The following is a 24206-nucleotide window of genomic DNA, read 5'->3' on the forward strand; positions in this document are numbered from 1 at the left end:
TCAAGAAAAGGCAGTTTATTAGTGCAGTCAACACAATTCAACAGTGCACACAAGACACAACCAGCAACGACACCATTGCAAGTCTAGGTCTGATTTCCGAGCTCCCCGCTCCTCCAGTGGAAAGGAGACGGAAGCCATCTCTGGAAGTGACTGGGACAGTGGAGGAGGTGGGGAAATCAGTTTTGTAAAAAGTCAAGCTAGACAGATGCAGTCACCAGGTTGGATTTAGCAGCTTTTTCTAATTCCTGAGCAAAAGGGTCTGGGCTGGAAATACCCCCACCCAATAATTCCCCTTCCAAACATGTCATCAGCTAGACATGAATTCAAATACAACCCACTCCATACCTCAGACTGATCTGACTTTTGAAGAACGTTCGAGGGGTTTTTAACAGAAAATATGAGACACAGAAAACCGTCAAGTTACCCAACAAAGAGCCTCTACAGCTGACACAGACAGCTAGCTGGATTTCCTCAAGAAAAAACCTGCATTGAAAAAAGGGGAAACATGAGGAAATTTGCCAGTTTAAAGAGAAAGAGAAAAAAGCTGCAGTAAGAGAATGACACTAAAACTCCACACAGCCGGCTGGCAAAGGCGAAAGTGAATTCCCGCAGCAGCTCACAGAACCCCTCAGCATGGCACAAATGCTTCTGTGGAAGTCCACCAAGCAGCGGAGGGAAATCGGGAACACTATCTGGACAGTGTCTAACCAAAGCTGCTGATGGTGCTGGAGAGCTGCTCTCGGACAGCCCTGGCCATGGGCTGCATCGCAGCGCCGGGACCAGAAGAGAAGGGGACAGAACTTCATGGCAGGCAGCTGGGTAAGGGGGAGTTTTCCTCCTTTTCCAGCTTCAAGCCAAGAAGCACGTCTGGCTCCCTCCATGTTCCTCAACCACCAGGCTGGGCCAAAGCAATCGGATTCCCCCACTGGAAGAGGCTCTCTCCACTGCCACACAGCTGTGCAGTGCTAGGCCGATTAGCCTGAGGCATCATGGGAAACGTAGTTCTCATCGTTTACATCCGGCAGCCTCCAATGTCAGCCCTGGAGATGGTCCACGGGGTAGCCGCCGATTGGCCAGTTACTGCCCCTGAAAATGGTCTCCAAGGCCTGTGTTTTGCAGGGCTGCTCGGACAGCTGGGGCAGTGCCAGTGCAGATGGCTGGGGCAGGGTCTTATCTCAGGATAATCCTTCCCATTGGTGGAGTCAGCGCTGCCACCGAGAGAGACTGGGAAGCCAGGAGAGCTGCGTGTGTGTTTGTTTGAGCAGTTGACTGAGAATTCAAACCCTCACCCTGCACCAACTTACTTCAGTTTCCAGTTTCCTGCTAGCAGATGGGGAGGGCTCAGGCTACTGAGAGGATGAAAGAGATGAACACAGTCTCCGAGGGGATGGTGCGGTCGAGGTCTGGATTAAAGCAATCCGAACGCTCTTATTTATTGACAATTCGCTCCCTCTCCCACACACAGCCAACCTGGGCGCAAAACAGCTGAAGAGGAAACTAAGTCTCCAGGCAAGACAAACACTGAAAGAAAGGAACCGTTAAAAAAAAAAAAAAAAAAAAAAAAAATGCCTAACAATCTCCCACCTCCCCAAAAAACCCCCCACAAATGCAAATAAATTAAATTCCCAACAAGACGACCTGGCAACATTTCTGTCCACTGTATTTAAAAAATAAAATAAAGGGAAAATGCAAAACAAGGCCAAAAAAAGGTATAAAAACACTGAATCACAATCACCACAAGCATCTGAAAAAAACCCATAAAGCTCTTTGTCGAACGTCCAACGCGCACACAGACAGGACAGTTTAATTTAGGTGATGGGCAAGAAGCAGAGGCAACCTTATATGGCACAGGTGCCCAGCCTTCCATTGACTGTTCCCTCAGGGAGAGGCGGTCCACGTGACAGGCTTGTGGAGTTTGTTTCCTGCCGGGGGTGTCAGAGCCAGTGGGCTCCGAGCGGGAGGGGAGAAAGGAAGGCGGCGGAAGGGCTGTACGGTTAGAGTTTAGTTCCACTTCTCATGCTGGGCTGGTTGCGGCGCCGGAGAACCATTTCCCCGCTGAAGGCCGACCCCAGCTGAAGCCGGGTTTGTCCCCAACGCAGCGTAAGGCCACACGTCCCAAGCACATTCACTTCACGGCTCAGCTGTTTGGCTTCAAAACACTGTTATGTTTAGCTCACTACTGCTTTGTGTGGGGAGGGAGGGGGGTACGTGGCATCGCTCTTGTCCCGGCTTAGCCCCTGGCCAAACACATCGGCGTATATGAGCTGCCTCCCCCTCCCCACCACTCACCAACGGCTGTAAAGCAAGGCCTGCTTTCACGGTCCCGTGCACCACGCAGGCATGTGCGCGCCCGGCTGGAGAGCTGGGGTGTTCACACAGATGCCTCCAAGAGAGAAGCAACGGGGGGTGGGAGGATAAAGCTTCAGAGCGGACGTGAACACCGTACAGTCGGGTCACCCCCGGGTCAGCACCACGCCAAGAGAGCCGCTGGCTTGTTTGGTTTGGACTGTGTCGGGAGGCCAGGGTGACGGCAGAGGTGTCAGTACCCAGGCCCCAGCAGGCCTCGTCTAAACCCCACCGCTTTTTCTAGGGGCTCTGTACTTTTAAAAGACAGCCAGAAGCCACGTGGACACCGGATGGGGAGGCTGATCTGTTGCGAGAGGCGAGCCGCATTTTGCATATGTTGCTGGGCAGCTGCCCAGCCTTCCGAGGGAGGTTTGCCAGAGGCCTTTAATCGTTTTAAATTACGAGCAACACGCGTGGAGGAATAATGCCCTGATATTACGCTGTGACGGGGGGGGGGAGAGGGGGAAGGTGTCGGCGGCTTAGACAAGTTACTTTTTTCAAGCACAAAATGTGTTTATCTCTTTAAAAGTCTTTAGATCTCCTCCACGCCGTGTGCAAATATCATCACCAGCCCCGGCTCCAGCACCATGTCCTCCCCCATGTGCTGGTTTTCGCAGGCCATCACCACCACGGCCTGCTTGCCGGGGATGCGCTTAGCCACATAGTTCTCGTAATAGCGTCGGTTCATCTGGCGGGTTTCCAGGGTGGCCAGGCCCTGCGGCCAGTTCCGCTCGTGGGCGTTCTCTATCAGCTCATTGATGATGGACGTGGGGCAGCCGCTTTCCACCAGCGAGCGCTTGATGACTGCCTGGAGCACCGCGTCCGGCGTGGAGATCATCCCGCCCCATCGCGTCACCCGGGCAGGCTGCAAGGAGTTCACCCACCTGTAAGACACCAAGATAAAAATACTCAGACCACCACGAGACAGTAAGTGCTACCAGGCCTGCAGGGCAGAAGCACGGGACTGAGCGCCAGGGAACAACTCCATCTACCACTGATTTGCTCTCTGGCCTTGGGTTAGTCACTTAGTCTCTGTGCCTCAGTTTCCTCATCTGTGAAACTGGGATCATGCTGGCCTGCCTCACATGGAAGATGTTGGTCTTATGGCCCCTTTGAGGGTCTGAACTGTTGTGCCTCGCTAACAGCACTCGCCAATGCAGCCTCCTGAGAGCCCATGGGGTGTGTCTCCTTCCACCCCCTGAGAATTCCTAAGGGAAGCCCTGAACAGGCCTTAGCGCTCTTACAGGTCTGAGGCAGGAGGGCCAGGCCCCAAGAGCTCTGCGTGACTGCTCTGCCAAAGAACGAGACGAGCAAGGTGGCCACTGCAAGATGATCCTCAGGGGCAGGCTGGCCGGAGGTGGCCACATCGAGAACTGTTCGGGGGGTTTTGCGGTGTCTGCCAGGAATAGATGCACCGAGCCACTTTCTAATGGTCACAGAAAGGGCAGCACAAAAGAAATCGGATGCCCCCTCGGGGGGGAATTTGGATGGATCCAGAAAACTCACCAGCTCCCCTTTGTAAAAGCTAGTGGAGAATGGCTGCTGGAGGCTGCAGCTCACTCCCCCGTCCCACTGGGGGCTGCACCACTGCTTCGTTTGTAATGAGAGATGCCAGGACCCAAGCCATTGTTGTACTTCCGTACCTGACGTGGCAAGTTCAGAGGTGCCGGGCTATGAACAGCCAAGCCCAGAGGTGCCGTGCTCAGCCTTGGCACAAATCAAGCTGCAGTTAGATAGGATGCGTGTGACGGAAAACGATTTGCAAGACTCGAGTAGCTAAAAGCAATTTTGGAGGGACACCGGCCTACGCCTGCTCCTAACTGCTTCCAAGGCTGAGTCCTCGCAGACACAGATCCCTTTGTTCCATGTCCCTGCTGCCCTCCTTTCCCTCCAACTCACAGGACTTTGTGCCTGAACTCAGACCACTCAGAGTTCTTCTGGACCTTAAACACTGTTCCCTCCCTTGCCTCCCTCACATCAAAATCCTTTTCCAGGCTGTAACTGCAACTTGACGACTACTGAAAATCCTTTCTCTGGTCCTCCGAACTCCCTGCATGAACCACCCAAGGAGGCTCATACTATCTTGCTCCAGAAAGTGGGGCCAGATTCCTGGCTTCCTAGCTAGCTCCACAGCCTGCCACAGTGGCCTTCAAAGTTCTTCATGGACTTGCTTCCCCCCCAACCTCTCAGATCCTCCTGCTCCCACCATTTGACGTCCTGTCCCTGCGCAGGACAGCGTTAGCTTCCCACGACAGCAGATGTGGTGGGGAACAAAGTTGCAATTTTCCAGATTTCTATTGGTTCCGGACACCTGAGATGTTTCCGGGTTGAAGCAGCAGACGCCCCAGAACTCAAGGGAAGACCCATGTACGAGACCCCCTGGAGAAAATCTTCTCTCTATTCTTTCGATAGAAATTTATTAACTAGTCAACCCACACCCCACTGCCCATCTGTGCCAGGATCAGATCAGAAGCCATTTCCTCCCGCCCCGTTTTCACTGGCAGGAAACAGTTGGCAGCTTGCTGGTTTTGAACTGGCTGCAGGTACAGAATTTCCCAGCTGGTGGGAGAACCACGTGGAACCCGTAACGTTAACAGAGCCGAGTTGCCAGATTTCGCTCTCTCTCACGACCTCCTTAGAAATGCCCCGCTTGCTTTAGGATGTGCCCATATTATGGGTTTTCTTGTGGCTCACTTAGGTTGGTCCTTAGTCTGCTGGGGGGACTTAGCCATTGCTCTCAAATCAGATCCCTGCGTCCGCCTCCCCAACAACTGCTCACTGGGGGATGCCCCGTGCTAACCAGGAGCATGCATGAGCCACAGCACTTACTCTAGGATTTCATTGTATTCGATGGTCTCTTCCAGGTTCTGCAGGTTGGGGTTGACGCTGCGGATGGCTCGCATGTAGGCCTTCAACAGCTGGATGTCCCGTTTCTGCAAGAGGCAGGGCAAATGGAGAGATGTTGGCAACAGGCAGGAGTCACTCGCGCACGCAGACCTGCCCTCCCCCCTTCCCGCAGCCAGGAGTCACTCGCGCAGGCAGACCTGCCCTCCCACCTTCCCGCAGCCTGGAAGCGGGTTGCAGTCCGAACAATTGCAGAGCAGATAGCAGCGGTGGACCTTGCTGTCTTGTTAACACCTCAGGTGGTGGAAGGAGAGCTTTTAAAAATGAACCCTTCGCTATTCTTCTTGCTCATTCTGCTTCCCAGCAGGCCCGCCTGGGGAAAGGGGGACTCTGCGGGATCCTCAGTACTTATGACACTGCCCGAGGTCAGATGCAGAGTGTGACATTCCCGTTGGGAGGGGGCCCTATGGGACAATGCAGGACCAGGCAGGACAACAGCCTGGCGTTGGAGTAGGAGCACCCACTCCAGCAGGCCTTGCAGATAACTAAGGGAATGCTGGAATTTAGGGGCTTACCCAAGCTGCCTTTGGTTTTTAAACATCGGATTCATTTGTATTTGTGCTAGGGAAGAGTCCACCCGTCAAGAGGAGCCGTTAGCCTAGAAGCCAGAGCGAAAGAAAACCCCGTCCAGGGACGCCCACGAAGAAAGCGGCTACCTGCTCTGCCAGCTGATGCCTGTGCTCCGCTGACGTCTTCTCCAGCTCGGCAATTCTCGTCTGCTGCTGCTGCACCACTGACCTTAAGTGCTTGATGCAGTTGTGATTCGGCAGCTCATCTTTGGGCATTTCCAAGCTGCAGGGAGAGAGAACAGAACAGGCCCAGGGTCAGGGTCAGCAAGGCGTGTCCGAACACACTGTTAACAACAGACCGTGTGGATGGGATATTACGCTCGTGAGAGTTAGGGTTGAAGCCCATCTAATCATTAGAGCGCAGGGTGAGGTTAGGGGCTGGGAGGGGGGGGGGACGATCCCACATCTGGCTACTGCAGGGTTCTTTCCCCCACCTCTGAGTAATCTAGTGCTGGCCACCGCTGGAGACAAGGTACTAGAGCAGATGGACCAACAATATGGAGCCTCTCATCTCCGAGCCAGCCAGCATCACTAGCCCTCACATGACGGAGAGTCAGTGGCCTCAGCAAACAAACATAAAACCCAGCGTCGCAGAGAAACCGAGACCGGAGAGCGAATGCCCGGCTCTAGCCGGCCTGGGGAGGGGGCACAGTTTAGGCCGTACCTTGTTCCATGGCTAAGAGGACTCAAGGGGGAGAGTCTTACACGGTGGTTCGATGCCTAAATCCCGCTGACTTTCCCCTGCGAGTTAGGCTCCTACCTGCCACCCACGCCTTTGAAAAGTCTCCCCCTGTCTCCAGGGATGGCAATGCAGGGCATTTAAAGCGAAGTTTAAAGAAGGCAAGACACCAGCTGCCAGCAGACCAAGAGACTGTGCTTTGACGGCCATGACCGGACAGCCCCGCACACCACCACTAGCATTACACGGCCCTGTGCATTGCCCGAGTGCTGTGCCAGTGGGGCTGTGAGAGCAGCATTATCCCCAGTTCGCAGTGTCCCAGCTCCGTCACTGACTTGCCATCTGAACTACTGGCTCTTGGCTCATTCACTGGTGCAGGCAGTCTCCAGAGAGTATAACCTTAAAGCCAAGTTACTACAGGCCTCAGTGCCTTTAAAACTTGAGCCAGGCCCTCCTCTCTCTCCGCTCCCTCTTCAGCCCCAGAAACAATCCGGCAAGAATAATCCTCACCCGCATCCTTGCTCACACGTCACCGGCCGCTTTGGATTATGTTCACAGTCATTGAGGTGAGACATCAGGTTGTCGAGCCGCACGACCGCAGTACAGCCGAAAACAGCGTTGTCGCAAGTGATCTGCAGCTTGGAGAGCATATTGCGCATGATCCGGGGGACGGGGCGGAGGTGGGCGACGGTGACTACGCTGCGGTCCACGGGGCAGGTCTGCTGCTGGGAGAACCACTGGGTGATGCAGGCATTGCAGAAGGCGTGTTCACAGTGAGGAGCCTGCGGGGAAGAGAAAGCAGGATGCAGTGATTTACCCCGGCCCCCAGTACGAAACTCTGCCGGCAGCTGCATGGATCACTCTCCTCCCGCAAAAGCAAAGGCAGAGGGGCAAAGCCAGGGAGAACATCTGTCCCGTCCACACCTGAGCTTGCACAGGGCTTTGCGAAAACAGTTCATCCTGCCCCGTAATCCTCGCTGGGAGGTGAGGAAACAAACACTCCCCCCAGCCACAACAGAGCTAAACTAGTGCATTGGCTTCCCAAAGGGAATCAAAGCCAGGGACCAACCCACAAACACAACACAAGGGCTCCGGCTCTCTCGCCTCCACTCTACCCACTAGATTATGCTGACTCTTTAAATGCAGGGTTGATGGGGCAAGAAGCGTTGGGATGGTGCATTGAAACATTTTTCCAGAGCAGATTAGAACGGTACTTCACTGGATTTACACAGCTGGGCACAACCAGCTCTGCTGCATGAAGGCGAAGCTGTCCCTGATCTTGAGTTACACTTAGCAAAGTGTTAAGTTTAGGGGCGAGAAACACATCAGATCTTCCTTAGAGATGCAGCTGGTGTCCTTTCAGAAAGCAGAAATCCAGAGTTCCAGGCCCACACACAGGGGATGTGTGTCAGACACTCAAGGGTTAGATGTCTCCATAGGCTGCAAGACACAGGGCGCTGGGAGAAGAACTCAGCTGTCTGGAGTAAAGGGAGCCCTGACCTGCCCAACGGGCAAGAACACCTGGGGGGCTGTTCTTGAACTAGACTTCGTCAGCCCATTTGAGAGCATCGCTACAGAATTGTCACCAATCGCCCTCCAGTGACGCAGAGACAGCTCTCGACTGGGAGCAAATACTGACTGGCTCCATCAGCTGGGGGGAGGGAGGGAGGGAGAAAGGGTCAATTTGCCGGGACCTGCATTTGAGAGGGCCCCGCACTGAGTGCCCTTGTCAGCGGGCACGTGGGGTTGCAGTGTCCTGCAGGTTTGGCCTGGTCCCCCCTGGGAGGGGAACTGGGCCCAGCCCAAGAGAACAGGAACCGGCTCACTCTCCAATCCCCCTCTCTGAGACCTCCCCTCAGCAGTCGTTTATTTTGGGGTGGGGGGGCCTCAGTTTCAGGTTTTGCCCCCAGGACCAAAAAAGCTCTGGCTCCCCTTCATGATCTGTTTGCTCTACTGGCCTTTGCACCCGTGTCTCAGTTCACACTGCATCTCCCTGCAGTAAGGAGAGAACCGGCTCTCCACAGGCCGCGTTCCCCCCCAATATTTACAGTAACTCTCCTAACCCCTGCAGTGCCACGAAACAGACGGTAGGCGCTAGAGCAGGACCCAAAACCTCCCGTGGAGTCGGCTCCTGGCAATAAACACTGGGAGCCTCTGGGACACCGGAACGTTTGGTTGTCAGGCTTGGAGCCGTTACCGGGGAGACACTGTTCCATGTGGCCAACTGAACAGGAGCTCAGGCAGAGGCTGTGTCCACACCTGGATCCGATCCACCAGGCTAGCCAGGATCACGTTTAAACACTCGTTACTAGTCGCTTTCTAGGAGGGTTTCCCCAGCCACAAGGAACAGATCCCCCCCATCTCCCCCATGCTGTACTATGCCCCTCCACCCTGCACACAAACAAGGAGCGGCCACATCACTAGACTGGTGCACTCCTTTGAGAGGCAGCGCTGTAACACAGCAGGGAATCACGAGTCCAGAGTCCCAAAATACACTCCCTTGCACTGGGAGGTGGACTTGCTGGGTGGCCTTGGACAAGACTGCTCATTTCTGTGCTGGACCGCTTCCCCGGCTGTAGAGTTGGCCGAGTGCTCTACTTAGCCACCACACAAGGAACAAGCACAGACCCTAGTGACTTCTCGAGGAGCTGTGGGGGGCTCAGCACACTTGGGGGAAAGAGAGGCAGGGGCTAGGCTGGATACAATTATGATTTATTTTTTTAAAAGCTTTTTTTTTTTATTTAGATCATTTAAAAAAATTCAAATACATTTTTAACTTGTTGCTAGTTCTTTACTTCTCCCTATTTTCCAGTCTTAAATTACTAAAGCAGAGGGTTTTAAATTAGCATCATAATTATTACCTGAATTTCAGAATTTACTTAGATTTTTTCTTCTGCCAAGAAGTTCACATTTTTAAGGCTCATCTCTGCTGAAAGAGACAATTCTGGAACTTTCATAAAAACCCTGACTGTGAGAGCACCACAAACTCAGGCACTGATCTGCAAATAGTTTGTTGGTTGCAGATACAGCACAGCACCTTCCGACATATCGAACTTCCACACATCAAGAAAGCAGAAATGCTTCTGCCAGACTGTCCTCCTCCATCAGGGAACGTAGCTTGACGTCAATGGGACTTGAACTTCGATGTCACTTTGCTGCCTGAACACCTTTAAAAATCTGACCTCAACACTTCAAAAATCTCACCCTCAGGAAGGTAACTTTAGGCTATTTTTGACCATTTTGCTGTGTATGAACGTTCACAATAGCTTTGATAGCATATTGAAAGGTTAAATAACTTTTCACTGTTAACACTGAAAATCACTGTGAAGTGACAGAGGTCATGCCATTAAGAGGAAAAATTAATAAAAAATACAGTTTTGGGGTGTGATGCTAGAAATACTGAGGCACACGCTGTGTATGCAAGTAGAGGTTATGTGCCCACTGCAACATTTGTAGGATCAGGACTCATATTTTCAGTATTTGTTGTTTTGTTGTAGTAGTTTTGTAAAATCCAATAACCTCCTGGTTCTGAAATTTAAAACACCCAGCATTTACAATTTAGCTGATTAAGTGTTAATCTAAACTTACAATAGGTGCAAGTTTTTAAGTTAGCGTCAACCTAATTTTAAATCAGCATGTTTTATTTTAAACCAATCTTTTAAATCAATAATTTAAACTTGCCTGGATTTACATCGTTTTAGCCTGTTGAGAAACCAACTAACAGTGGGTTCTGAGCAAATGGAAGTTGCTGGATGTGCAATGTATTACCTCCCTACCATGTGGTTATCTCCCCTGCATCCTCTTGTCCTTCCTGTTCTGGGTCAATTGTACAAAAACAATTAGGAGAAAAGAGCAGTGAACGTAGTCTGTCCCAGATGCATGATCCGTAGAGAAAGAACAGTTACTTACCTTGTGACTGTGTTCTTCGAGATGTGTTGCTCATGTCCGTTCAGAATTAGGTGTGCGCATGCCACATTTACCGGTGCTGGAAATGTTTCCCCTAGTGGTATCCGTAGGGCCGGCTCTAGCACATATGCACTCGTACATAGGGCACTGTCGGCCCCCCTCCCTCGGTTCCTTCTTGCCGGAACTCTGACAGAGGGGAAGAAGGGTGGGTTGTGGAACGGACATGGGCAACACATCTTGAAGAACAACCATGACAATGTAAGTAACTGTTCTTTCTTCTTCCAGTGCTTGCTCATGTCCATTCAGAATTAGGTGACTTACCAGCAGTGCCTCCGAAGGCAGGCAGGCAGTTCATAGATGTGATGATTGCAGCACTGCTCTGCATCGTCCCGTGTGCTTGCTGCGTGATGGTATAATGGACGTAAATGTACGTATCGAGGACCATGTAGCAGCTCTACCTATGTCCTGAATGGGTACACGCACCAGAAAGGCCACTGAAGATGTCTGTGCCCTTGTGGAGTGGGTGGACAGGGAAACTGGGGGTGTGACCCCCGCTTGCTCATTGCAGGTCCGAATACAGGCCGTAATCCAGGACGAGATCCGCTGGGATGACACTGGACGTCCCTTCATCTGGTCAGCGATTGCAACGAAAAGCTACGTGGAGCAGCGGAAGGGTCTGGCCCTGTCAATATAGAAAGCCAATGCTCTCCTCACGTCGAGAGAGTGGAGATGCCCCTCCTCACTGGATTTGTGAGGCTTCAGAGAGAACACTGGCAGAAACATATCCGGGTTCACATGGAAGTGGTAAATGACCTTTGGCAGAAAAGCTGGGTGAGGACAAAGCTGCATCTTGTCCTTGAAGAGAACCATGTATGACGGCTCTGAGGTCAGGACTTTTAACGCAGAGACCCTCTGTGCCGAGGGGATCGCCACCAGGAATGCCACCTTCCAGGACAGATGCGTGAGGGAGCAAGAAGCCAATGGCTCAAATGGCGGTGCCATGAGTCTTGAGCAGGTGAGGTTCAGATCCCACTGAGGGACCAGGTCTCATATCGGTGGAAAAGTCTCTTCAGGCCCTTGAGGAATCTGGATGCCTTCCCATGGGGGAAAACCAACCTGCCTTGGATTGGAGGGTGAAAGGCCAAGATCGCAGCCAGGTGCACTTTAATAGATGAGAAGGCCAGGCCCTCCTGCTTCAAATGAAGCAGATAGTCAGCGAGACATTTTGACCTGTCACCCAGCAGGTGAAGCGTTTCCATCTGGCTAAATAAAATGCCCTCGTAGACAGCTTCCTGCTCTCCAGCAGGATCCTCTGAACTTGGGCCGAGCAGCAGCACTTGTGTCTGCTCAACCACGGAGCATCCACACCATCAGGCACAGAGTGGCCTGATCCGGATGGAGCAACCGACCCTGGTCTTGAGAGAGAAGGTCTGGCCTCAGCAGGAGTGACCATGGCCGGGCCATCGAGAGCTCCGACAGCATCCCAAACCAATGCTGCCTGGGCCATGCCGGGGCTACCAGGATGACCTGCTCTCTGTCCCTCTTGATCTTCACAAGGACTCTGCGTATGAGAGGTATCGGGGGGGAAAGCATACAGGAGACCTCTCACCCATGACAGGAGAAAGGCGTCCGACAGGGAGGCATCCTCCGACCCCAGGAGGGAGCAGCATTGAGTGCACTTCTTGTTTTCCTGGTAGCCAAGAGGTCTACTTGGGGAGTTCCCCACCTTTGGAAAATCCTGTTGGCTACCTCCTGGTGGGGAGACCACTCGTGGGGAGAGCAAAAGGTCCTGCTCAGACAATCCGCCAGGGTATTTTTTAAACCTGGTAGGTGCACTGCTTCCAGATGGATGTTGTGGCTCACGCAGAACTCCCACAGACGCAAGGCTTCGTGACAGAGGGCTGAAGACCTGGCTCCCCCTTGCCTGTTGATGTAACACATGGTAGCTGTGTTGTCCGTCAGGACTCTTACCACTTTGCTGGAGAGGTGTGGTAGGAATACCTTGCAGGCCAGGCGAATTGCCCTGAGCTCCCTGATGTTGATGTGGAGAGACGACTCTTTCCTGGACCAAAGACCTTGAGTCCTTAAGGGCACTGAAGTGGGCACCCCGGCCTACATCCGAGGCATCTGATAGCAACAGAGTGGTTCTGGGGGCCATGAAAGATACCCCTGCCATTACATGCCGAGGATCCATTCACCATGATAGGGAGTAAGCACATGGGGGGGATCATGAGTATTCTGTCCAAGGAGTGTCTGGCCAGGGAGTAAACTGTGGCAAGCCACAACTGGAGTGGCCGGTCTGAATGCCGATTCCATGAGAACGGCCTTGAGTCTCATGTCCCGGTCCTTCCTGGTTCGAGGGCGAAATCCTTTGCAGATCTTACACTTTCCACAAAAAAGTGGGCTTCCCCCAGGCACTTCAAACAGCTCTGGTGCGGGTCACTCAACGGCATAGGCTTCTTGCATGAAGCCCAGGATTTAAAACCCAGGGACCGGGGCATGCCCTGAGCCTGGGTAAACTAACTAACTAACTACCTACCAGATAATTAACTCTGAAACAACAACTATATACACTAGATAAAACAAAGAACCACTAGGAATACTGTAGCTTGCAGGAGCAAGAGTGTTCCAGCACAGCAAGAAGGAACTGAGAGGCAGCGCCCTATATACGAGCACATATGCACGCCGCTGCCCTATGGATACCACGAGGGGAAACATTTCCGGCACCGGAATTCTGAATGGACATGAGCAAGCACTTGAAGAAGAACATCAAGCGACCTCACCCTCGCACATTCACAGTAAGTTCTTTGCTAGTGACGTGATCTTCAGATTTACTTTTTGCCAAGTACAGACAGCTTAGCGAGCAGCAAAATACTTTAGCCAGTAAAGCGTAGTGACTTGCACTTAAATTCCTTTTGCCCAAAGCTTACTGACATTGCACTCACGGCTGATCAAGGTTCCCAACTGGAAGTTCCTGTGCGGCCCACCTTCCTGTTAGCCACACTGCAGTACATCTGTTCCCAGCAAAGCTTGGTGTTACTGTCACTCACGTTCTAAAGTGCCTTCTACAAAATAGTTACCACATGAGAGTTGCTCAGAGCAGGCCCTAAGCTTTGCCTTTCTTTGCTAGAGTCAGATCCTATGTTGGTTAGCTGGAAATTTCAGGAATTTTTTCTCCTGCCACAAAAATGCCCAAGAGGGTAACAGAACAAATTGTGTCCCAGTCTAGGTTAAAATGCAAACAAGGGGGAGGGAACAAATCCGCTTCCCTAAAGGGAACAGCACTTCTGCCACAGTCTGGTGTAAGGACACAGGGACCGTAAGAAGGGCTTCGGGTCTGAAAATCTTTGTGCACATGTGCAGTGTTGTAACACGCCGTGCTGACTTGCTTGTGCCTTCAGGCCTGCCAGGACCCTGCTGATGCATGGCCTGACTCTGAACCTGCTCCAACAAGATGGAAAATGGATAGCATCCCCAGGGTGCAAGGATGACTCCTCACCTCGACATGACCTGCAAAAAGACAGCTGCTAACATCGCTAATTAAATCCATCCAAGTCCCAGAGACAAGTCCCAGCCTCACGCCCAGCGTTAGCGCCAGCACCAAGACCACCCACGTGAAAGCTGAAGCTTTTCCCAGTCAGGATTTCCATGTGGGGATGTTAAGTAAGGAGCAGAGCAGTTCGGGTCACAATATTCCCAACCTCCCTCTTTGAACAATTTCATCCTTCCCAGGAACAGCAATCTTCTCCAGACGTGAAGTGGCAGCTCGCAGCACAAGCCGTTACGTAACTATCCACAGGCCCACCTCTGCTACGCCTCCTGCTCAGACACAGTAACACCAGCAAGGGGTAAGATTTGCGATTACTGCCGCCTGTTCACCCCCTGCCGCCCTCCCCAGCTGATTTATGGAACTGAGAGCAGCCTGTCAGCTGAACAGCTCTGTCCTGCTGGCTAGCTACGCGGCTGCACCAGCATTTCAGAGGAACACTCCCGGGAAGGGAGGGGGAGCCAAAAATCACTGTTAACGCACAGCTAAAAGCTTAAAGAGAGGAGCTCCGGCTGACCGATCGTTTTTGCTGCTTGCCCTAAAATCTGGCTGGCTCACAGCCTGGCTCGGCACCAGCTATTCCTGCATTTGGATCGTGTGGGGGTGGTTGAGAAGATAACTCTGAACATACTGAGCTATTAATGAGATTCCAATGAATCTCAGCGTTCACAAGTTGGACACCCTCCACGTTCCTGGTTGTAACAATTGCTCCTAACAGGTGGCAGGGAGGAGGGCTGGGGAAAGGAGAATCAGCAAGCCAGAAAAGAATGACTAGTTGCCCTGCTGGAACAGTGATTCTCCCAGGCAGCATGGCCAGTGTGGGCCCACTGGAGACACACAAGTGCCTCATGCACGCACAATCAGTTTTGTTTAACAGGAGCATCCCTCGAAGCCGCGCGTGCCCGTTCCACCTCGTGCTCCCGTAGCAAGGCAGAAAGGAGGGGGCTGCCACAAACATCCCTCCCAATTCAAAACTCATGTTGCGGAGGGCTCTGAAGAGCTGGGCTGGAGGGCAGGCCATGGGATCTACACTAACTACATCATCTGCAAGAGCTCCTGTCAGGGACGTAATTGTTCTCTCCCCCTTTCCTTCAAGGATGGGTAAGTCTGGAGCCTGATCCAGGTGCCTGGTAGGCCATATCCTCCTGGGACTGCAGGAGTGAGTCAAACAGGGACTAACGTACGGCTCTCCCCAGCTTCTCATCGCGCCGGGGGGCCAGGCCACGTCAGAATGGTTCATTAACGTTGGCAGATCTCCGATCGGCACGTCCTAAAGCAGGCGGAAGACGGTGCCTGTGCCCGGGGGAGCACACTTCCATGCTCAGCGGAGAGGCCTGCCAGCCGAGAATCTCTCCGTGGATCTCAGAGGAACAAGATAATTTGGCCTTTCCATGCGCTGGATACGGACACATGGAGGTGAGCGCTCAGTGCCGTTGAGGCATTAGAACAAGGCTCTGGAGCACGCAGCTTCCCTTCTGGCGTTGAGCATGACTCCAGGAAGAAGACCGGTAGGTAATCAGGTGGTTCAGATGGCGCTCTGAGAAGCCAGGGGTGTAGTTTCAGTGTCCCCACGGACCAATCAGTTCTCAGCAGTCCAATATAGATCAGAAACAGTTCTGAAGATTGTGAAAGGTTTTGAATTCCAGCCTGAGCTAAGAACGAACAGGTCAGACATTTGCCAGGTTCCATTTCGCTGCTGCAGCCAGAAAGAGGCACCTGAGGGAGGGTCAGGGCCACCCTGCCCTCTCTGCCCTCCTACGGGAGCATGACGACATACTGGGCACATGTGACCCTGCTGGACACTGTGATTCAAAAACCTTCTGATCGAGCGCGCATGAGACAAAAGCACATCCACACATGGGCACATACTTGAAGAACTAGAACAGATGGGGTCAGTTTCAGAGGTCAGGAGAATTTTGTCAGCCACTGTCTAAGCATTCCCAGCTAGGCACAGTCGAGTGGGCTGAGCACAGGACTGGGAGCCAGAAACTATGGCTCCAATACTGACTACTGGGACGGCAAGTCACTTTGCCTATGCCTCAGATTCCAACTGTAATCTAGTGGTGGGGGGTGGGTTGCAACATAAGGATCATTTTCTGAGCGCCTTGCTGCAGGAGAGCGCTGTGTAACATCCACAGTATTAACAGATGCCCCCCTCTCTTCAGCTAACCGGATTTCTCTTGGAACCCAGAGATTACACACAGAACTCGGCAGCCGAGTGACAGTTTTACTGTATGAGTGGGCTGAAACTGGAGGGATGTGGTGTGTCAGACACAGAATTTCACCTGTTAAAAATGCAATGCGCTGCTTGCTCACAGCTTTGTGCACTATGGACTCCAGCCAGATCGAACACAAGATAAGGAGAAGAAAGAATAGGCTCGTGTTTTTCTTCACCCTTAAAGGAAAAAGGCCACGAAAAAAAGCATGAGGACTAGCCTACATGGTCCTTTCGACACACAGGACTGCAAGCTGCAGGGAAGGGCATGAGTCTCCTTTCTTGTTGAGCTGCTGCATGAGCAGCTGGTACGCTCCAGTTGTGAGATGAGGGGTTTCTACCCCCATAGAGGGTCTAATCCCAACACCCCTTTTAGAATTCAGAGAGACTGTAACTGGTTTCTATAGAGAAGTCGGATATTAACATCTGCACTGGAGTGTGTGTGTTTCTGCTTCCGTCTGCACTTTCCAGTAAAAGGCAGGTGCAGAGAGGGGTGCTGCTCTGGAGACAGCTGGACTAGCAGCTCAGCAGACCAGACTGACACACAAAACCTGAAACTCTATTGCTCTGGGGGAAGCCAAGGGATCTGAAGCGGGTGCTAAGGCGGCAGGTGATGAATGCATGAATCTTTGCGCTGCTTCTGCTTTTACCTAGGGGCAGAGTATTGCTGGCGCATCACTCGGCGTTAAGCTTTGGAGAAGAGAAGTGGAAGAGGCAGCATAGTCAGAGGTGAAGCGGCACGGAAAGACCCCAGCAGTGCTCATCCACTGAGGGAGAGGATGGGGCAGAATCACCATCCTTCCCGTGTGCAACAACACAACCACCACGTATCATTACTGAATGATATGTCCCCCAGACAATGACTCCGACCCACATTCCCAGGTTTGCCCACAACCACTAGCACAGTGCGAATCATTTCCATACAGCACAGTGAAGAAATGCCCTTTACAGCTGAGGAGTTCAGCAACAAGCCAACATGCAGTTACTAGAAAGTGCCTGGATCTACTAAACCAGAAGGCATTGGTCAAAGTTACACCAGGGAGCTAAAGGGTTCTTACTAAGATACCATGTGAAATAACCTGTTGGAGGAAAACGCACGGGAGAAGTTTTTTATACAGGACCCTCAAATCCCAATGCACATGCCAGGTCCAGAGCCTCTGGATATGTCTCAGACACCTGCTGAGTAGGTTGGGGCAATCGTATTTTAAAAAGTGATTAACTGAAATAGCTGGTATATTTACATACCAGCATCTCCCAGCAGATTTCCACCAGCATGTGTTAGATCACAGCAATTTAACCCTAGTTTGCCTGAAAACAGCGGCTTGTCTAAATTAGCCGGTGATCCGAAGGCTCAGAGCCGCCCCTGTACATTGAACTTCTATGTACACACATGCAGGGATGTGCATTTAACATCCACCTGCACACGCTGGAATGGAGATGAAAACGTGGTACAGAATGAGCCCCGTAAACCTCTCCAATCAGGACAGCTGACAGGGACGGGGGTTAGTGCTCTTTTCAGCACCTACCTGCACTGGCTCCTCCAGGACCCCACTGCAGATGGGGCATATAAGGTCTTCATCAACATCCCCCTGAAAGCGTGTTACATCATACCCCATTGCTCATCACCGATGCCAGAACCCTGGAAAGAGAGAGAAGGGCAGAAATGAGGAGCAGTCCATGAGAAAAGCAAGGACAGACTCATGTCCTGCTCCTTTGAAGGCAGAGACGTGAGCCAGATTTGGGAGTTTAAATTCCCTCTTTGCTATGCTGCGAGCTGGCCGAAAGACTGGGGACGGCTGCATTCTGAGCCAGTGGCTTGCAGCCTAGCTCCAAACCCATTCGCAATCGGGCGTGGGGGTACAGCAACCAGAGAGCGAGTGTTGTCAGCCCCATTTCCATGCACTGAATCGCTCCTGAGGTTTGATCACCAGCTGGCATGGACTGCACACTTCCCTCCCCCACAAGTCATTACTCATCCCTCTTCATTTGTCTTTGCCACTGCACCGTCTGTGCGGGAGGAGTACAGTTTCTGTAAAGGGACACCAATCTATTGTGCAATCATGCACCGCCAACCTGTGGAACTCCTTGCCAGGGGATGTTGTGAAGGCCAACATTACAACAGGGTTGAAAAAAGAACTGGATAAGTTCATGAAGGATAGGTCCATCAATGGCTATTAGCCAGGATGGGCAGGGATGCAAAACCATGTTCTGAGTATCCCTAGCCTCCGTTTGCCAGAAAGAGGAAATGGGTGACAGGGGATGGATCACTGATGATTACCTGGTCTGTTCTTTCCCTCTGAAGCACCTAGCATTGGCCACTGTGGGAAGACAGGACACTGGGCTAGACGGACCATTGGTCTGATCCAGTGTGGCCGTTCTTATGTTGTTAATGATCCTAATATCCATTTGTTTGTTAAAATGCTGCTGCTTCCCTCCCGAGCCTTCTCTAGCAGCGAGCACATCACACCCTGTCTGTGGTAAACAGCTCACTCGGCCCACAAGAGCCAGGCAGAGATGGGGATTCCCCAAGGGTTAGGATTAGCTCTATTCCAACGGAACAGCACAGCCCACTGGCAGTGCAAGTTATTCCCACGTTCTGACAGCTATTCTGGTCCTAATCCAGGGGTCTCGTCCCGGATCCCTTGAGTCCAAGTCCATTCACAAGTAGCTCCTCCGCTGGATCCCTGCTCAGGAACAAAGAGATGGGCTGCAAGCAACATGGCAAATCCACGTACTTGAAGCAGGTGTTTGAGAGAGAGACCTGGCCCTTCCGCCCCTTCACCCGCTCCAAAACAAACCCACAGCCAAGCACAACACTGACGATGAATCATACAGGCATGTCAACAGCTGCAAAGCTGCTACCTCCAGGGGCTGGCAGGGAGCCACAGGCCAAAAGCCCGACCTCCCTCCTGGCCAGAGATTGCAATCTATACTGCCCCAGGAGTGCCGCCGGCCCCTAGCAGATCAGGAACTCCCTGATACTTACTCCTGAACAGACCCCTAAAAATAACGACCTCTCCCCTCCCACAGTGGAAGTCACTAAACTGAGATAAGGCCTTTAAAGTCAAATGTCACCTTAAACTTTCTAGGGCAGCCACTTTGTACTAAGCACCATACAAACACACAGGACGTCACAGGCTCTGCCCCAAAGAGCTTACAGGCAAACGAAAACAAAACCTCCCATGACAGGGGGAGGGGACTATCAAGGGGGCCAGTGTGAAGGTGTGAGGGGCAGGGTAACGGGCTGTGATCAGACTTCACTCCGTGACCAAGCACTAGCCAGTGACAGTTCACTGTCAGAGGAATGACAGGCTACTAGTGGTGTTTTTAGGAGAATGCTCATGGGGAGGCCTGCAGCAGCCACTGTACAAACACTTCACAGTCTAAATAGCCAAGACAGACCAAGGGCAGAGGAGAGACACAGAACACAAGCAGAGCAATAAATGTGATGGGGGGTTAGTGAAGAGTGAGGACAAAGAAAAAGGGAAGGGAAAGGGCGAGGAGGACAGAGCAGGGGAGAAAAGGAAGGGACAAGGGGCAGACGTGCAGTGAGACTGAGGGATAAGGTGGTGGCTTTATGAATGGTGGCTGGGAATTTTCCCTACTCAGAAGGGACAGCATGAGAGACCGGGGCCTGCGGAGACGTGAGCACAGACCCGCAACACTCTCCTTTCACAAACCGAGCCCGGGAAAAGCCCCCACTCAGGCAGCTTGCAAATTGATGAGAAGGGTGTCAGAGAGTGATGCTAAGCAGCAAACGACTGGCGGGAGAAGAATCCTTTGAGCTCCTACTTCCGGCTGCTCCAGCCACTCTAGAACTTCAGGTGCTGGTGGAAGGGGTGATGAGCTCCCCACGGCAATTCCCAGCTTCGCACGCAGACATGTAACAGCCTCAAGGCACAGCACTTTGTTAGAGAGCCGCAGAATTCGCAGTGGGATAAAACCAGCAGGAAGGGCGATGGTGGGCTTCCTATCTGCTCTACACATGCCCGGGGTGCAGTAATATTAGAGGAAAGGCTGTAGAGATTACACAGCATGATCACAACCAACATCAAGATGTTTCAGAGGCGGGACTGGCATAAGTGATGTGGCAGGACCCTCCCCTCAGGGGAACATGCTCTATTTAGACTGCAAACTCTTCAGACCAGAGACTGGTGTGTCAGCATAGCGCCCAGGGCGGTGGGGGCCCTGACCTCATTTGGGGCTGCACTTGCTATCACAGTACACATAGGTAAGAAACCAAGAGTACCTGGGCACTTCATGAAGTTCCTGCATTTACCCGTAACCTTCTACAAGCCCCGGCACTGGCACAAAGGTCCTTTCACAGGCTGTCACTGATAGCGCCTGCAGGAAGATGGACCATCTAGGTGTGTAACCCCATTCACATCTCCAGGGTATCAACAACGGGCAATGATGGCCTAAAAGGTCTCCCCCATTTCTAACAGGATTCTCCTAGACCAAACGTTGCTATGGAGGAGACCGAAGGCTCTTAACTCTTGAACTAAGACGTCAGCACATAGCATATGATTTGAGCTGCCGCCTCTCTCTGCTCCATAACCCAGCAGGTAAGTAGGAGTGATTATGACATCAAAAGCTAGGTGGTGACTGGCTGACCTACGTCATTCATGAAAGCTGTAATCCTATTGGATCAAGAACCCTGAAAATGGCTCAATAGCGTTAAACACATCTGAGTTTTGTTCCAGTTCCGAATGAACACGTCATCACCCCATTGTCTGGCATCAGTTTAATTCAGCAAATACAGACGGCACAAGCCAGTTACGTCAGAACTAGAGAGACAGTCTGATAAGAAAGGAGGCCGTGGCTCCTTTCCCAAAAGACAAACAGAGCACTGGAAAGCAAATCTGCCCATACTTATGTTAGCAGTAACACCAAGAGCACAAAGAAGATTTCCATGGTAACAATGGTGTGTTTTCTGAGCAAGACAGCTATCCCTCTGACTCCCAGAGGAAAATCCAAATGCGGAGAGAGTGGTTTTCATTAACAAAAAGGGAGATTAACCTTTCTAAAAGTTTTAACCAAAAAACATTTGGCTATGTTGCATGGAGATCTGCAGAGCTCCAACGTTCATTTCCACAATATACAAGACATACGTTCACACAGTTTTGCCACAGCATGTTTGTGTGTCCTCTGGATCCCAGAGGTTCCCAGTGGCCCAAGCAACCTGTCGGGTTAAAATTGCTTTGAACTTGATCTACAGAACAGCTTTTCTTTGTGTCCCCTCGGTATCTATTGGCTCTGAAAGCAACTCTCAACTAATGTGGATCCCATGAGTCATTTGCAGACCAGAGGATAAAAATCGTCACACTTATTCTGTCCCATCCAATTAATTTCCCTCTTTCATAACCACAGTTCTAAGTTACAAACTAGCCTGGTGCTGCTGCTCATCAAGAAATGCTGGGCAAGATTTAGGCATTAGATCCATGCACCATTAAAAGGTTCATGTTGAATGATCACAGCGGAAAGACAATTTTGCTAAGATGGACGTATTATTTTTCTGTTGGGTTTGCTGGCTCAGCACTTCTGATCCTTTATGTGTTATCAATATAGTACCAACATGTTGCTTGGCACTTCAAAGGCCGCTACTTGTCCTGAAGAGATCCCGTTCGATATGGATAACACGCAAACAGGGAACAGGGCTTTAGAAGTAATAGAAAGCTACATGACCGAGCAGTGAAGTATATTGCGAGTCTGAACGGAGCAAAATCATTTTGGCTGGAAAAAAAAATCCATCTTGACTCCAGATGGTCAGGGTCCAAAATAAATGGCTGTTCTGTATGGCTAATGCATCCAACCTATCACTTGCACTACATGACAACAGCTAAAATTCAGAGTTGTCAATTATTTGGTTGATTGACTATCAGAACCAGATCCCAGGCATTTAATATGTAAAACTCTCCCCCAAAAAACCCAGCTGACGATGATGTAGGACAAACAGTCACTCTAGAGCAAGGATAAGTATTGAGCATCAGTCTCTACATGTTACCACTTTGGGTTTTTATAAGGGCTCTTAATTTGATAGATACCTGCACAGCAGGTATATCAGCAGCACATGGTGTCCAGTAATTGCAGAGTAAATATACTGACCATCAAAGCAGTATCAAGTCCTGTGATCTTTGACAGAGGTAGAAGAGAACCACTCAGTTCCCTGCAAGTCCAAGACAGACGGGGATTTTTAAAGGCAGGGTGTCGAATTCCCATTTAGCTGCTTTGAAAATCCCAGCTGTTAGAGGACAGCTGTTAAACTATAGAGCCTTAAGCAGAAAGGAAATACATTATAGACACACAGTGGCCCGGTGAAGGCCTTTGACAGACTTGTTTTACAGCCAGAGGGGAGAGAAGATGGATGGGATGAAAGACAACATAAAGAAGGCCTAACTCAAGTCCTGTTCTGCTATGAGCAGTTCAGCCCAAAATTCAGGAAGTGAAGCAATTTGTTTCACTAACAATTGCAGGCTACAAACACACTTGGGACTAACTGCAGCCTATGCAGAGTCACGCAGCTCTTTGTTTAGAAGCCACCTGAGGTTGGAACTCAGCAGCATATACGGAAAAGCCTCGTGTGGGAAATAACCCTCCCAAATGTAAAATGCAAAGCAGCTCACTTTGAAACTGCTCATTGGGAAACCAAAGACCCAGCGACCCATGAATTAAACCCTTCACGTGAAGGCTCCAGCAGGCCAACAACAAGAGAACTTCGCTAACAAGCACAAAAAGGTACGGTCACCGTATTGTGTACGAAGGTAAACAGCAGATGTCACTAGCAAGGCCAGCATTGCACTCGTGACTCGAGGACGGGAGATGTGTCACTCTGCTTGAATACGAATTCTTAGATGCAAGTTGAAACCTATTGTTACAGAGAAGAGTCCATCGAGATGCATTTTATCAGGGAGATAACAGAAGAATGCAAGTAAACAACATGCGTTATAGAAAACTGGGGGGGGTAGGAGGGGACACCAACACTGAGCCCTCATTCTGAAATTTTAGAAAGGCGGTTCTCTGCCTGTCGCCGTTATTAGCTGTTGCCAGCCCACCACGTCCACCAGCTTCCAAGATCACTGCAGAGTTGGGACAGTGCACAAGACCACACACTAGCAGGCGCCTTGACTCTGGGATCTGTCAAGTAGAATCTGGTGAATAAGTTATTCCACCCCTCACCTCTGACAGCAGATACACGCAGCTGGTGGATTTACTGAGCAAGTATCAGATGCGAGAGACTAGTTTATAATGGGAGACAGAACTTGTTGGACAGATATCCTAAATCAAACTTCATTACAGCTGTGCTGGAAGTCTCTGATTTCCAGCTTTGCCTAGGTTCTCAGAAGAGACACCCCGTTTTCATTACCACCAACACAAAGTCTGCCAACAGCACTGCAGCTGGGTGAGCTGGGAGGAAAACCTGTTCTTTAAGCAATGCTATTTTTATAATCTTCCCAATTTCTTAAACCCTGGGGGCCAAAAAAGTAAATTAAAACCAAAGGGAAAACAATAAAGACACAAGAGGGAGTGTCTAGTAGTTAAAGCACAGGACTGGGTGCCAGAACTCCAGGGTTCTATTCCCAGCCCTGCCACTGACTCACCTTGTGATCTTGGGCATGGCACTTGTGCCTTGGTTTCCCCATCTTTAACGCATGTGTGATACTTACATGAACATCTCTCACAAGAAGGCTGGGAGAATTCCTATGTTCAAAGCTCTTTGAGAGCTTCCAATGAAAGGTGAAAGCAAGGCTGGCTCCTATTTCACTGGATCTTCTTTCCTGCCTGTGTTTCATGTAGCTTCAGCCACATAGAGGAAGCGTGGTCTAGTGGTCAGAGAAAGGGAGTGGTCAGAAAAAGGGAGTCCAGAGTTCAGCTCCTAAGAGGCAAAGTGACAGGTTCTGCATGTGGAGGAGCAGTGCTGGGGCAGCTGTGCGTATCTGTCACAGCTGCGTAAGCTAGTACAGGACTAAAACAGATGAATTCTGAAGGAATCACCCAGCTGGTGCTTACGGGGGGGGGTGGTTTACAGGCATTGCAAAGTCT

At 51.2% G+C, this 24206-nt stretch overlaps 1 protein-coding gene across 2 annotated transcripts in view; it reads right to left on the reverse strand.

The window, feature by feature from the left end:
- RNF41 (ring finger protein 41) overlaps positions 1-24206 on the reverse strand; it is a 36774-nt gene continuing 12568 nt past the window's right edge. Inside the window, exons 3-8 of one of the 2 annotated variants that reach the window (XR_010916509.1) lie at positions 17693-17805; positions 7009-7280; positions 5907-6042; positions 5176-5279; positions 1305-3230; positions 1-483 (exon numbers count right to left, since the gene is read on the reverse strand). Coding sequence is in view for 1 of the 2 variants with exons in the window: in XM_067529653.1 (XP_067385754.1) it covers positions 2879-3230; positions 5176-5279; positions 5907-6042; positions 7009-7280; positions 17693-17782 (954 nt within the window). In the remaining variant the exon portion in view is untranslated. Of the gene's footprint in view, positions 3231-5175; positions 5280-5906; positions 6043-7008; positions 7281-17692; positions 17806-24206 lie in introns of both variants that reach the window. The other variant, XM_067529653.1, reaches the window with a different exon arrangement.

Source organism: Emydura macquarii, unplaced genomic scaffold (assembly GCF_026122565.2).
Source record: "Emydura macquarii macquarii isolate MOO-44397 ecotype Brisbane River unplaced genomic scaffold, CSIRO-AGI_Emac_v2 contig_2994, whole genome shotgun sequence".
In the NCBI taxonomy this organism is placed as follows: Eukaryota; Metazoa; Chordata; order Testudines; family Chelidae; genus Emydura; species Emydura macquarii.